Below are 14,494 nucleotides of genomic sequence, written 5' to 3' on the forward strand. Positions count from 1 at the left end.
TATCATTTTATTATCAGTGGACATGACTGTGATTCCATATGCTGAATTAATGCCAGCTATAGTAGTCTTCACATATTTTTTGTGCCCTTTCCCACTCCAGCTAAACTGATTTGTGGTGAGAAGCTTTACAGGATTTAGAAAACAAATTGTCCTGGTTGGGCTTTTTCTTTCCCGGCTGAAAATCACAGTGGCGAAAGTGAATAGGATTAAGACGTCTCAACTCACAGATCTGAGACTCATTCAACCCGATTTGCTTGTATCCACCCCAGTGCTTAGTACAGTGCCTGGCACATAGTGAGCACTTAACAAGTAACATTATTATTATTATTATTATTATGATTATTATTATTATTCTCCTGCTATAAGGACTGATCGAGGTCTGTGGCTTAATGGCTTAATCTAAAAGAGTTAAGTTCAGTGGAGAGGGCAGTGTTGGAAAGCCCCAGCAATACAAGGAAGCGTTTCTCTTATTGTAGTCACCTGAGAGGAAGAAGTTCACTGGAAAATAGAAAGTGGAAATTGGCAGGTGGTGGCTTTGAAAAATAGCCTGGGAAAGGCAGGCTTTACTATGCAATTCAGAGACCTTGTCAAATTAGCACTTCTGAGAAAAGGAGGTTGGGAAAGTGATACACAAAAACGGTACTGAAAATGATGGTGTTTTAATATTAAGGGTTTGCTATGTACTGAGCATTGGGCTACAAGGGAATCAAACCAGACTCTTCATTCATTCATTCAATTGTATTTATTGAGCTCTTACTGTTCATTTAGTCACATTTATTGAGCACCTACTGTGTGCAGAGCACTGTACTAAGCGCTTGGGCTAGTGCAGTATAACAATAAACAGACACATTCCCTGCCACAGTGAGGTTATAGTCTTGAAGGGGAAGTCAGACATTAATAGAAATAAATGTGACCAATATGGATATAAGGGCTGTGGGGCTGGGAGGGGGGGATGAATAAAGGGAGCACGTCAGGGTGACACAGAGGAGGAGAAGAGGAAAGGGGGGCTTAGTCAGGGAAGGCCTCTTGGAGAAGATGGGCCTTTAATAAAGCACTGAAGGCTGGGGAGAGTCATTGTCCGTCAGATATGAGGAGTGAGAATGTTCCAGGCCAGAGGTAGGATGTGGGCGAGGGGTCGGCGGCGAGATAGACGCGATTGAGGTACAGTGGGAAGTTTGGCATCTGAGGAGCAAAGCGTGTGGGCTGGGCTGTAGTAGGAGAGTAGTGAAGTGAGTAATCTGATAGGGAAGGAGAGTGGGGATCTTAGCCCCATTTTACAGATGAGGAAACTGAGGCCCAGAGAGGTTAAGTGACATAGCCAGGGCTACACAGCAAGACTGGGGCAGAGCTTGGGTTGTGTCTATGAGCGTCAGAGATTGCGTTGGGAGTCTGCCTGTGTGTGAGCCTCTATAGGAGTGGATGTGTTGTGTGTGAGAGGGGGTGTGAGTGAGGTGTGTGCATGTGGGTGTTTGACTCTGCAAGCTTCAACTTTGCATGGTTTTTGTTGGATTTCCTCCCGAGCAATCTGCTCTGCATCTGTCCCTTATCTGGGCGATTTTGTTCTAATGTCTGCAGGGGTGACTTGGGGATTTCCTCTTCCTTGGGGGCCTGCTTGGATTGGCAGATCCAATTTAGCTCCCCTACCCTGCCATCTCCAGGAAGCAGACTCAGGGCAAACGCTACCATTTTATTTTATTTTATTTTGTTAGTATGTTTGGTTTTGTTCTCTGTCTCCCCCTTTTAGACTGTGAGCCCACTGTTGGGTAGGGACTGTCTCTATATGTTGCCAATTTGTACTTCCCAAGCGCTTAGTACAGTGCTCTGCACATAGTAAGCGCTCAATAAATACGATTGATGATGATGATAATGATGATACCATTTCCCCTAAAAGCCTGGATCACAAAATTCAGGAAGAGAAAACGGGTTTAATAACAATAATTACGGTACTTGTTAAGCCCTTACTCTGTGCCAAGCACTGTTCTAAGCATTGGGGTAGATACAAGCTAATCAGGTTGGATACAGTCCCTGTCCCCCATGGGGCTTACAGTCTTAGTCCCCATTTTCCAGATGAGGTAACTGAGGCCCAGAGAAGTGAAGTGGCTTGCCCAAGGTCACACAACAAACAGGTGGCATTAGAACCCAGGTCCTTCTGACTCCCGGCCCGGGCTCTATCCACTAAACCACGCTGTCCACAAGATCCCAGATTAGCATCCAAGTGGCCTGAACTTCCTTGTTTACTTGCCCTTTTCTACCCTGTGTCCCCCCTACTAGGTAAACAACCCTCCTTAGTCTGTCCACTCCTACTGAATCAATACCTGGGAACCCAGATGGGACAGGGACAAAGAACAGTCTCAAGTGGAAGACTTTCTTTTTAAGGTTGAAAATGGGATTTCTGGCTAATTCCCATGGAGGAAGGGGTCAGCAGAATCCAAGAGGATGTAAAAAAAAAAAAAGCCACAAGGGTTAGATCATAATAATAATGATGTTATTTGTGAAGCACTTACTACGAGTCAAGCACTGTGCTAAGTGCAAGGTAATTGGGTTGGACGCAGACGCTGTCCCACAAAAGGCTCACAGTCTGAATCGCCATTTTGCAAGTGAGGGAACTGAGGCACAGAGAAGTGAAATGACTTGCCTCAAGTCACACAGCAGACAAGTGGCGGAGCTGGATTAGAACCCACTCCTGGGCGCGGGCTCTTACCACTAGGCTATAGATCAGTGGGTCCATCCAACTTGGTATTCCAGCTCCTTCAAAAAAACCAAAGGAGGAAGAGCGGGATGATTGATCTTGACATCCATCCTAATGGGTGGACCGTGTAGCATTCCTAGTGCTTTCTTCCCCATCCCTAACTTTTCCTTAGGTAAACTATAGCTTTAGGTAGGGTCCAGGGTAGCAGGCTGGAAGAACCCACAGGGGTTGGGAAGAGCAGCAGATGAGTACTGGATGGGAAGATGGCACCTCACCCCAAGTCCAGTAAGTAGCTTTGTCCCCGTGGCCCTGGAAATTGGGAGTAGGGAAGCTTCTCATCGTGTCACATCTTTGGTTTCCACATGGCCAAATGGATAGAGTCTGGTCATGGGAGCCCAAAGGTCATGGGTTCTAATGGGTTCTGATGGGACATCTGACCCAGTTTGTTTGTAGCCACCCCAGCGCTCAATACAGTGCCTGGCACCTGGTGAGCGCTTAACAAATACCACAAGGGAGGAGGAAAAGCAAGACTGCAGGGAAAGAGAGCAAACACTTGAATATAGCAGCTAGGGAGGGAAGAAGGGAGTGGGAGAAGAGGAAAGCTTAATTGGGGAAGGCCTCTTGGAGGAGGAAGTGCCTTCAGTAAGTATTTGAAGTGGGGGAAAGTCATTGTCTGTCTGACAATTATAGGTCCATCCCGGTTCACCTCCTCCTCACATCGTCCCGCAAGCTGGAATTCCCCAAATCCCCCCTTGAGCCCGACCCCAGATCAACGCATATTTCACTGGCTCTCGGACTTGGGTAGGGAAGTCAAAAGGATGAGCTGAGAAAGTTTTGTGGTCCTCTAGACTATAAGTCCCCTCTCAGGGTCACACCTGGAGAGTTTCCAGTCCTCTACCAGTCTCGGCTAAGGGAGGGAGAGTCAAGCCGAGGCCCGTCCAGTCCATTCCTAGCTTGGGCAGTGGCTAGCGAGTGGCAGGCCATCTGCTACAAGGCAAAACTCCCCCGTGCTGGGCAGCAGTGGCCTGGGAGAGAGTCGAGGGCAGAGATTCAAGTTTACTGGGTGGAAGGAGGCAATGGTAAACTGGATTTTTACCAAGAAATCTGTGGATCCACTACCGGAACGATGGCAGACGGAGAGCAGGGCGTTCTGGGAGAGATGTGTCCGTGTTGTCGCTATGGTCGGAAATGACTCGACGGCATAAAACAAGATTATAAGCTTGTTGTGGGCTCCCAAGTGCTTAGAACAGTGCTCTGCACACAGGAAGCGCTCAATAAATGCGATTGATTTGCATGAATGGTGTCTTCTCGGTTTCACTTTCTTCTGATTCTCCTTGCAAAGGTCCTAGGGAAAAAGCCAGAGCTTCCGGAAGGAGATGACAACGACGACAGTGTGGCAGATGTCACCAACAGGAAGATGGCTCAGCTCTACATGGTGAGCTCGGGGGTTAATAATCATCGTCATCATAATAATTGTGGTATCTGTTAAGTGCTTACTACGTGCCAGACACTGTACTAAGGGCTGGGGTGGATCCAGTTGGACACAGTCCCTGACCCATATGGGGCTCACAGTCTCAATCCCCAGTGGCTCAGTGGAAAGAGCACGGGCTTTGGAGTCTGAGGTCATGGGTTCAAATCCCGACTCCGCCACATGTCTGCTGTGTGACCTTGGGCAAGTCACTTAACTTCTCGGAGCCTCAGTTACCTCATCTGTAAAATGGAGATGATGACTGGTGAGCCCCATGTGGGACAACCTGATCACCTTGTATCCCCCCCAGCACTTAGAACAGTGCTTTGCACATAGTAAGCGCTTAACAAATGCCATTATTATTATTATTATTATTATTATTAAATGAGAATACCTGAGGCCCGGGGAAGTGAAGTGATTCACCCAAGGCCACCCATCAGACGAGTGACAGAGCCAGGATTGGAACTCATGACTTTCTGACTCCCAAGCCTGGGCTCTCTCCACTTCACCATGCTGCTTCTGACTGTATGACGGTTGGCAGTTGACTAGTTGTAGTCTCCTTAATAATAATAATAATTGTGGTATTTGAAAAACGCTTACCATGTGCCCGCTTTCTAAGCACCAGGGTAGTTACAAGATAATCGGTTTGGACCCAGTCCGTGTCCCACAGGGGGCTGACCTTCTTAATTACCATTTTACAAATGGGGGAACTGAGGCCCAGAGAAGTGACTTACCCAAGGTCACACAGAAGGCAAGTGGCAGAGCCGGGATTAGAACCCAGGTCTTTCTAACTCCCAGGCCCTGGATCCATCCACCAGGTCATGGTGTTTCTCCCACTGGTTGTGATTTTCCAGGGAAATTTTATGCCCCACAGCAGTATTTTAAGCCTACACCATTTTTCTCCAATGAGTGCAGAGCCAGAATTGCCTTCTCCAGGAACATCAGGTATTAACGATTTACCAGTGACCTCAGCGGGTAGAGAAAAGTGGGCAGCAATCAGAGCAGCACAGCATGGAAAGTTCCCGTTAAAAAAGAATCAGGAAGCTTATCTCTAGGAGAAAATGGCTTTCAGGGTCCATCAGTTAATGATATTTATTGAGCGTTTACCTGGTGCAGAGCATTGGGAGAGTAAAGTCAGTAGACACAATCCCTTTCCTCAAGAAGTTTAGGTTACTGTGTGCAGAACACTCTACTAAGCGCTCAGAAGAGTACAGTGGAGTAGATACAATCCCTGCCCTCAAGGAGCTGACATCCAACTGTGTCTGAAGTCAAGTTGGCAACATATAGAGACGGTCCCTACCCAACAACGGGCTCGCAGTCTAGAAGGGGGAGACAGGCAACAAAACAAAACAATGCGGACAGGTGTCAAATCAACAGAATAAATAGAAGTAAAGCTAGATGCACGTCATTAACAAAATAAATAGAATAGTAAATATGTACAAGTAAAATAGAGTAATAAATCTGTACAAACAGATATATCGGTGCTGTGGGGAGGGGAAGGAGGTAGGGCGGGGGGGATGGGGAGGAGGAGAGGAAAAAGGGGGCTCAGTGCAGGAAGGCCTCCTGGAGGAGGTGAGCGCTCAGTAGGATTTTGAAGGGAGGAAGAGAGCTAGCTTGGCGGATGGGCAGAGGGAGGACATTCCGGGCCAGGGGGAGGACGTGGGCCGGGGTTCGACGGCGGGACAGGTGAGAACGAGGTACAGTGAGGAGGTTAGCTGTAGAGGAGAAGAGTACTTCCCAAGCGCTTAGTACAGTGCTCTGCACACAGTAAGCGCTCAATAAATACGATTGAATGAACTGAGCACCGTATGAAGCACTTGGGAGAGTACAATAGAGTAGGTCGACATGATCCCTGCCCTCAAGGAGTTTAGCCTACTGGGTGCCAAGCACTACACTAAATGCTTGGGATAGTACAGCTTAATAAATAGGCACAAAAAGATTCTGGCCTCAAGAAGCTTACAGTTTATTATGTCCGAGCACTGTATAAAGCGTTTAGAAGAGTAAACAGACACAATTTATTCAGTCATTCACTCGTATTTATTGAGTGTTTACTTTCTGCAGAGCATTCATTCATTCATTCAGTAGTATTTATTGAGCTATTACTGTGTGCAGAGCACTGTACTAAGCACTTGGGAAGTCCAAGTTGGCAACATATAGAGACGGTCCCTACCCAACAGCAAGTTCACAGTCTAGAAGGGGGAGACAGACAACAAAACAAAACATATTAACAAAATAAAATAGAATAAATATGTACAAATAAAATAGAGTAATAAATATGTACAAACATATATACATATATACAAAGCACTGTACTAAGCTCTTGGAAAGTACAATTCAGCAACAAATAGAGATAATCCGTACCCCACAACGGGCTCACAGTCTACCCTGCCCTCAAGGAGGGTACAGTCTAGAAATAGTCGAGGCAAGAAACTGCTCAGACAGTCCAAACAGACTATGTTGTCCTGATATTTGAGAAATTGAAGGGAAAATATCTTGTTTACAGGTGTAATCTAGAGAGGCAGCATGGCCTAGTGGCTAGAGCCCAGGCCCGGGAGTCAGAAGGACCTGGGTTCTAATTACGGCTCCGCTGCTTGTCTGTGGGGTGACCTTGGTCAAGTCACTTCACTTCTCTGGGCCTCAGTTCCCTCATCTGTAAAATGGGGTTTAAGATTGTGAGTTCCATGTGGCACAGGGACTGTGTTCAATCTGATTACTTTGGATCTACCCCAGTGCTTAGAACAGTGCCTGGCACATAGTAAGAGATTAACAAATACTGTTTAAAAAGAAAAAAAAATAGTGTTATGACACTTCAGAAAGCAGAGTGAATAATTGTTTTATTTTCATTGTTCCCATGGACTTCTAGTTGCACGTGGCTTGTGACTGGATCTGATATTTATCTAACAAAGGCATCGGAGTGCGATTTCAAAAAATTCCTAGACGAAAGTGACTTTAGAATTGAAAGCAGCTTGATGAGACTTATTCGCCCACTTGTAATTCACTCAACAGGAAGCTTGCCTTGCAGTCCTAACTATTCCTACTTAAAAGTTCTCTACTTTTTTAAGTAAAACAAAATTTAAAAGTCACTCAGTTTAAATGAACTGGCGCAATTCAAGAAACTCACTGGGGTCATGCAGAATTTGCTTGTTTGGCCATTACAAAAGAAGATATTGAATGAATGTACCCTCCCAAGTGCTCAGTAGGGTGCTCTGCACATTGTAAGCTCTCAACAAACTGATTAATGTGAATTGCAAAGTCACAACGGAGAAAAGCCAAGAATGGGAAGGGGGATAGTTTCCTGGTAATTCAGCCACTGAACTGCAAAACCTGTGTGATCAACTCGAAACTGGTGGCTTCGCTCCCTCTTTTGGAAGGTTTCTGAAGTGCTGTCAAACTTAAACGTTTAGTAAATTGTCAGAAAGTCATTAATAATAATAATTGCGGTATTTGTCAAGCACTCTCCCAAATGCTGGGGCAGGTACCGATAATCAGGTCGGACACCATCTGTGCCCCATCCAGGGCTCACGGTCCAAGTAGGAAGGAGAACAGACATTGACTCCCCATTTTGCAGATGAGAAAACTGAGGCACGGAGAAGGGAATCAATCAATAGTATTTATTGAGCGCTTACTGTGTGCAGAGCACTGTACTAAGTGCTTGGGAAGTACAAGTTGGCAACATATAGAGACAGTCCCTACCCAACAGTGGGCTCACAGTCTAAAAAAGGGGAGACAGAGGACAAAATCAAAACATACTAACAAAATAAAATAAATAGACTAGAAATGTACAAGTAAAATAAATAAATAAATAAATAGAGTAATAAATATGTACAAACATATATACATATATACAGGTGCTGTGGGGAAGGGAAGGAGGTAAGATAGGGGATGGAGAGGGGGACAGGAAATTAATGGCATTTATTAAGCGCTTACTATGTGCAAATCACTGTTCTAAGCACTGGGGAGGTTACGAGGTGATCAGGTTGTCCCACGGGGGGCTCACAGTCTTAATCCCCATTTTACAGATGAGGTAACTGAGGCACACAGAGAAGTTAAATGACTTGCCCAAAGTCACACAGCTGACAGTTGGCAGAGCTGGGATTTGAACCCATGATCTCTGACTCCAAAGCCCGGGCTCTTTCCACTGAGCCACGCTGCTTCTTGGCCAAGGGCACACAGCAGACAAGTGGCAGAGCTGGGATCAGAACCCAGGTCCTCCGACACCCAGGCCATATTCTTTCCACAATGCCATGCATTTTCCTCAAACAAGCACAACTACAGAGTCAACAAATAGATTTTGAGCGATATTCTGTTGGACAGAAAGTCTATAAAAATTACATTACTCTCAAAAGGCTTATTGATGATCAGTTTTCAGGAGTGTGAGTAATGCAAATTTAAAGGGTTATGCATCTACATAGTACAGTGCTCAGCGCATAGTAAGTGCTGATAAATACCATTGAGAAGAAGCATGGCATATTGGTTAGATCCTGGGCCTGGGTGTTAGAAGGTCATAAGTACTAAACCCAGCTCTGCCACTTGTCTGCTCTGTGACCTTGGGCAGGTCATTTCGCTTCCCTGTGCCTCAGTTCCCTCGTCTGTAAAATGGGGATTGAGACTGTGAGTCCACGTGGGACAGGGACTATGTCCAACCTGATTTGCTTGAATCCATCCCGGGACTTAATACAGTGCCTGGCACGGAGCAAACATTTGACAAATACCATAAATGCTATTATCATTATTATTATTATTGCCATTGATTGATTGATTATGCATTAGAACAATTTGCTGCTTTTAGTCTTTGGTTCATATAGTTTTAAATCTTTGCCATATACAACCTAGTGGCTTGCTAAACTATAAGAGAAAAATAGATGGGATAAACACCTTGAACAGTGTGGCCTTTATGATAGCAAGCCTCTAAGGGTGTTACCATTCCAGAAAACAAGGAAATCTTTGCTGAATTAACGTTCCCCAGGGCGAGAGTATTGAAAATTCAGTTTAGAGAAATTTGTAATTTTTAATCTTTGGTCCATGTTTATAGTAGCCATATAATAACAATAACAATTTAATGTAATAACAATAATAATGATAGAGAAGCAGTGTGTCCTAGTGGAAAGAACGTGGGCCTAAGAGTGACAGGTTGTAATGCTGGCTCTGCCAGTTGCTGGCTGGGTGACCTTGAGCAAGTCACTTAACTGCTCTGTGCCTCAGTTTCCTCAACTGTAAAATGGGGATTCAACCCCATTTCTGCCTTGTACTCAGACTGTGAACCCTTTCTCTACCCCAGCGCTTAGAACAGTGCTTGACACATAGTAAGCGCTTAATAAATGCCAGAAAAAAATTAAAAATAACCAAATGGTAAACCCTAAGACAGGAGAAATTAAACCTTTGATTAGCGATTTGGGTTAACGCTAGAAAAACCATAAACAAGTCTGCACTTTGAGATGATCCAATCTGAAGAATGATCCACCTTCAACTGAGGCACCTGTTTAAATAGATGGATAAATCGGAATCGATCAATATTTAATATCACCGCTTCTAAGGAATTACGTTGTAGACATTTCTCTGGTTGCTAATTGTGCATAATTAAGGTAGTGTGCACTTAGTTGAGCTGAGAATCTTTAAGAAACAATGGTGCCAGCAATTAAAACAATTGTTCTTGCTGATGCAACTAAACAGAAACAAGTTTAGCAAGGTCCTCTTTGGGAAGAACAATATTTCTACTATATGGTTTTAATAGACTAACAAAGTAGCGCTGTTTGGGTTAAAAAAAATCCATCCCCCATCCTTATTTTTCCTCAGTGTTCCTGAGAAAGACACAAATCAGGGCAGTATACTCTTCTTGTACACACTCCTAAACTGTGAGCCTGCTGTTGGGTAGGGACTGTCTCTATGTGTTGCCGACTTGTACTTCCCAAGCGCTTAGTACAGTGCTCTGCACACAGTAAGCGCTCAATAAATGTGATTGATTGATTGATTGATTCTTGTAAATCTTCAAGCCAAACTCCCAGAAGCCTCCTCTCCTGAGCAGGGCCGGTCAATTAACTGGAGGGAGCACTTAGCGTCTTCATTTCCCTTCCTTTAATGCAGCGTGGCTCTATGGAAAGAGACCAGGCTTTGGAGTCAGAGGTCATGGGTTCAAATCCCGGCTCCGCCAATTGTCAGCTGTGTGACTTTGGGCAAGTCGCTTAACTCCTCTGTGCCTCAGTTACCTCATCTGGAAAATGGGGATTAAGACTGTAAGCCCTCTGTGGGACAACCTGATTACCTTGTAATCTCCTCAGCACTTAGAACAGTGCTTTGCACATAGTAAGTGCTTAATACATACCATCATTATTGTTATTATTAATCATACAGACTATCGTTGTTATTGTCTTTATTATCATGTACAGTGCCTACCACTCTGAGGTGCTTAATAGTTGCCAGTGGTTGATAGATTCATCTGCTCCCAATCTGCTCTGATTTCCCTTCCTTCATAATATTAGTAATAGCAATAATAATAATAACTATAATAATAGTACTTGTTAAGGGCTTAGTATGCACCAAGCAGTCCTGGGGTCCAAGGTAATCAGGTTGGACATAGTCCCTGTCCCACATGGGGCTCACAGTCTAAGTAGGAGGGAGTAGGATTTAATCCTCATTTTACAGATGAGGTTAATGAGGCCTGGAGAAGTTAAATGACTTACCCAAGGCCACACAGCAGACAAGTGGCAGAGCCAGGATTAGAACCCAAGTCCTCGGACCCCCAGGCCCCGGCTCTTTCCTTGAAACCACGCCCCCCCGATTACAAACTTGTTTTCGATCCGTCAATCAATGGTATTTATTAAAAGGTTACCGTGTGCAGAACCCTGTACTAGACGCTTGGGAAAGTACAGTAGAGTAGAGTTGGTAGAGGCAGCGATGCCCTGATGATTCATTTTGAAACACCAAAGTCACCTGCGATGTTTCACGCTGCTCATTTAGGTTTCGGATGCAAGTGGGTCGATGAAGGTTACCCTGGTGGCGGAGGAGAATCCTTTCTCCAGGAAGCTTCTCCTGTCGGAAGAGTGCTTTATCCTGGACTACGGCCAAGCCAGACAGATTTTCGTGTGGAAAGGTGAGGATAGAGACTTTTAGACTGTGAGCTCACTATTGGGTAGGGACCGTCTCTATATGTTGCCAACTTGTACTTCCCAAGCGCTTAGTACAGTGCTCTGCACACAGTACGTACTCAATAAATACGATTGATGATAGAGGGACGGACCGGGGCTGAGGCCCAGGGGCAGCCTTCCCGGGAAACTGCAAGGCAAATCAAAGGTCAAGCTCAGCCCCTTGTCTGCTGTGTGACCTTGGGTAAGTCACTTTACTTCTCCGGCCCTCACTGACCTCATCTGTAAAACGGGGTTTGAGACGACGAGCCCCACGCGGGACAGGGACTGTGTCCAGCTTGATTTACTTGTAATAATAATAATAATGATGGTATTTCTTAAGCGCTTACTATGTGCTTACACTGTTCCAAGCGCTGGGGAGGTTACAAGGTGAGCAGGTTGTCCCATGGTGGGCTTACAGTCTTAATCCCCATTTTCCAGATGTGGTAACTGAGGCACAGAGAAGTGAAGTGACTTGCCCAAAGTCACACAGCTGACAAATGGCGGAGCTGGGATTTGAACCCATGACCTCTGACTCCAAAGCCCGGGCTCTGTCCACTGAGCCACGCTGCTTCTCTACTTGTAACCACCCCAGCGCTCAGTACGGTTCCCCGTACATAGTAAGCTCTTAACAAATACCACAGTTAATTAATGAATTAAATCACTTCACTGCTCCGTGCCTCTGTTACCTCATCTGTATAATGGAGATTAAGATCGTGAGCCTCACGCGGGACATGGGCTGTGGCCAATCCATTTAGCTTGTATCTACCCCAGTGCTTAGTACAGTGCCTGGCACGTAGTAAGCACTTAACAAATAACACAATCAATTAATTAAATCACTTCACTTCTCTGTGCCCCAGTTACCTCATCTGTAAAACGGGAATTAAGATTGTGAGCTCCATGCAGCCCGTGGACTGTGTCCAATCTGATTGGCTTGTATCTACCCCAGCACTTAGTACAGTGCCCGGCACACAGTAAGGGCTTAACAAATATCATTTTAAAAAACCCAAAAAAACAAGACCACCCCATTAATGGGTCAAACATCGGGGGACACATCCCACCGGACAGTCCGGCTTTCAGTCAATCAATAAATTAATCATTAGTATTTATGGAGCACTTACTGTCTAGATTGTAAACTCGTCGTGAGCAGGGAAGTGTCTGTTTATTGTTGTATTGTACTCTCCTAAGCGCTTAGTAAGGTGTTCTGCGCACAGTAAGTGCTCAATAAATACGGTTGATGGAATGACTGACTGTGCAGAGCACTGTACTGAGTGTTTGGCAGAGTACAATAGAGTGAGAATGCAAATGAACCCTGCCCTCTAGGAGCTTTTACAGTCTAGCTGGGGAGATGGACAGGAAAGTACATTTCAAGGGTGGGGAAGCCACTGAGTTTATAAATCTTTTAGACTGTGAGCCCACTCTTTTAGACTGTGAGCCCGCTGTTGGGTAGGGACTGTCTCTATATGTTGCCAATTTGTACTTCCCAAGCGCTTAGTACAGTGCTCTGCACATAGTAAGCGCTCAATAAATACGATTGATGATGATGATGATGATAAATATGAGTATGAGGTGCGGGAGTGGTGGGGAGACTAGGGATGTGAACTCATGATAATAATAAAAATAACAATGGTATTCATTAAGCGCTTACAGGCACTGTACTAAGGGCTAGAGGCACGTGGCTCGGTAGAGAAGCAGCATGGCTCAGTGGAAAGAGCATGGGCTTTAGAGTCAGAGGTCATGGGTTCACATCCCAGCTCCACCAATTGCCAGCTGTGTGACTTTGGGCAAGTCACTTCACTTCTCTGGGCCTCAGTTACCTCATCTGTAAAATGGGGATGAAGACTGTGAGCCCCACATGGAACAACCTGTTCACCTTGTAACCTCCACAGTGCTTAGAACAGTGCTTTGCACATAGTAAGTGCTTAATAAATGCTATCATCATTATTATTATTATTACTAAGCTGTGGACAAGGGTTTCATTCATTCAATCGTATTTTTTGAGCGCTTACTAGATGCAGAGGGTTAAAGAGGCAGTTGGAGAGAAGCAAAGGGAGAAGATATAATAATGATGGCATTTGTTAAGCACTTACTATGTGCAAAGCACTGTTCTAAGCGCTGGGGGGATACAAGGTAATCAGGTTGTCCCACGTGGGGCTCACAGTCTTAATCCCCATTTTACAGATGAGGTAACTGAGGCATAGAGAAGTTAAGCGACTTGCCCAAAGTCACTTAAAGCAGACAAATGGTGGAGCCAGGATTAGAACCCATGACCTCTGACTCCCAAGCCCAGGATCTTTCTACTGAGCCACGCTGAGAGGTTATTCACGGAAGGCTTCCTGGGGGACGTAATAATAACTGTGGTATTCAGCACTTACTATAATAATAATATAATAATAATGGCATTTATTAAGCGCTTACTCTGTGCAAAGCACTGTTCTAAGCGCTGGGGAGGTTACAAGGTGATCAGGTTGTCCCATGGGGGGCTCACAGTCTGCATCCCCATTTTACAGATGAGGTAACTGAGGCTCAGAGAAGTTAAGTGACTTGCCCAAGGTCACACAGCAGACATGTGGCGGAGCTGGGATTCGAACCCATGACCTCTGACTCCAAAACCCTAGCTCTTTCCACTGAGCCACGCTGCTTCTTCGCTGCTTCTACTATGCGCCTGGCAGTGTACTAAGCCCTCAGGTGGATATAAGCCAATCGGGTTGGACACTGTCTCTGTCCCGCATGGGACTCAGGATCTTAATCCCCATTTTATAGTCGTGGTAGATGAGGCAGAGTGAAGTGACTTGGCCCAGAACACACAGCGGACAAGTGGTGGAGGCGGGATTAGAACCCAGGTCTTTCTGACGCCCAGGCCCGGTCTCTACCCACTAGGCCACGCTGCTGACTCTTCTGTTTTCTGGGTTCCTTTCTCTGTGGTATTTTTCTCAGCTCCCACCTCCAGGCCTTTTCACAGAGTAAGCGCCCGATTGACTGAGACTCCCATTTACAGGAACCTGAGATTCTCTGAAACACGGAATATCGGTCAGTCAGCCAGTCCGTCGCATTTATTGAGCCCTTACTTTGTGCAGAGCACTGTCCTAAGCACTTGGGAGAGTAGAAAATAACAATATAACAGACACATTCCCTGCCCACAATAAGCTGACAGTCTAGAGGGGGAGATGACATTAATAGAAATAAATGCAATTATGGATATGGACATAAAAGAAGCAG

The 14,494-nt window shown here is 45.3% G+C and overlaps 1 protein-coding gene across 1 annotated transcript in view; it reads left to right on the forward strand.

Moving 5' to 3' along the window:
- SCIN (scinderin) overlaps nt 1–14,494 on the forward strand; it is a 77,534-nt gene that overhangs the window by 38,122 nt on the left and 24,918 nt on the right. The window contains exons 7-8 of the mRNA XM_038759760.1: nt 4,032–4,124; nt 11,112–11,244. Of these exons, the coding sequence (XP_038615688.1) occupies nt 4,032–4,124; nt 11,112–11,244 (226 nt within the window). The remainder of the gene's footprint in view (nt 1–4,031; nt 4,125–11,111; nt 11,245–14,494) is intronic.

The sequence above is a fragment of the Tachyglossus aculeatus genome, chromosome 2, assembly GCF_015852505.1.
Source record: "Tachyglossus aculeatus isolate mTacAcu1 chromosome 2, mTacAcu1.pri, whole genome shotgun sequence".
NCBI lineage: Eukaryota > Metazoa > Chordata > Mammalia > Monotremata > Tachyglossidae > Tachyglossus > Tachyglossus aculeatus.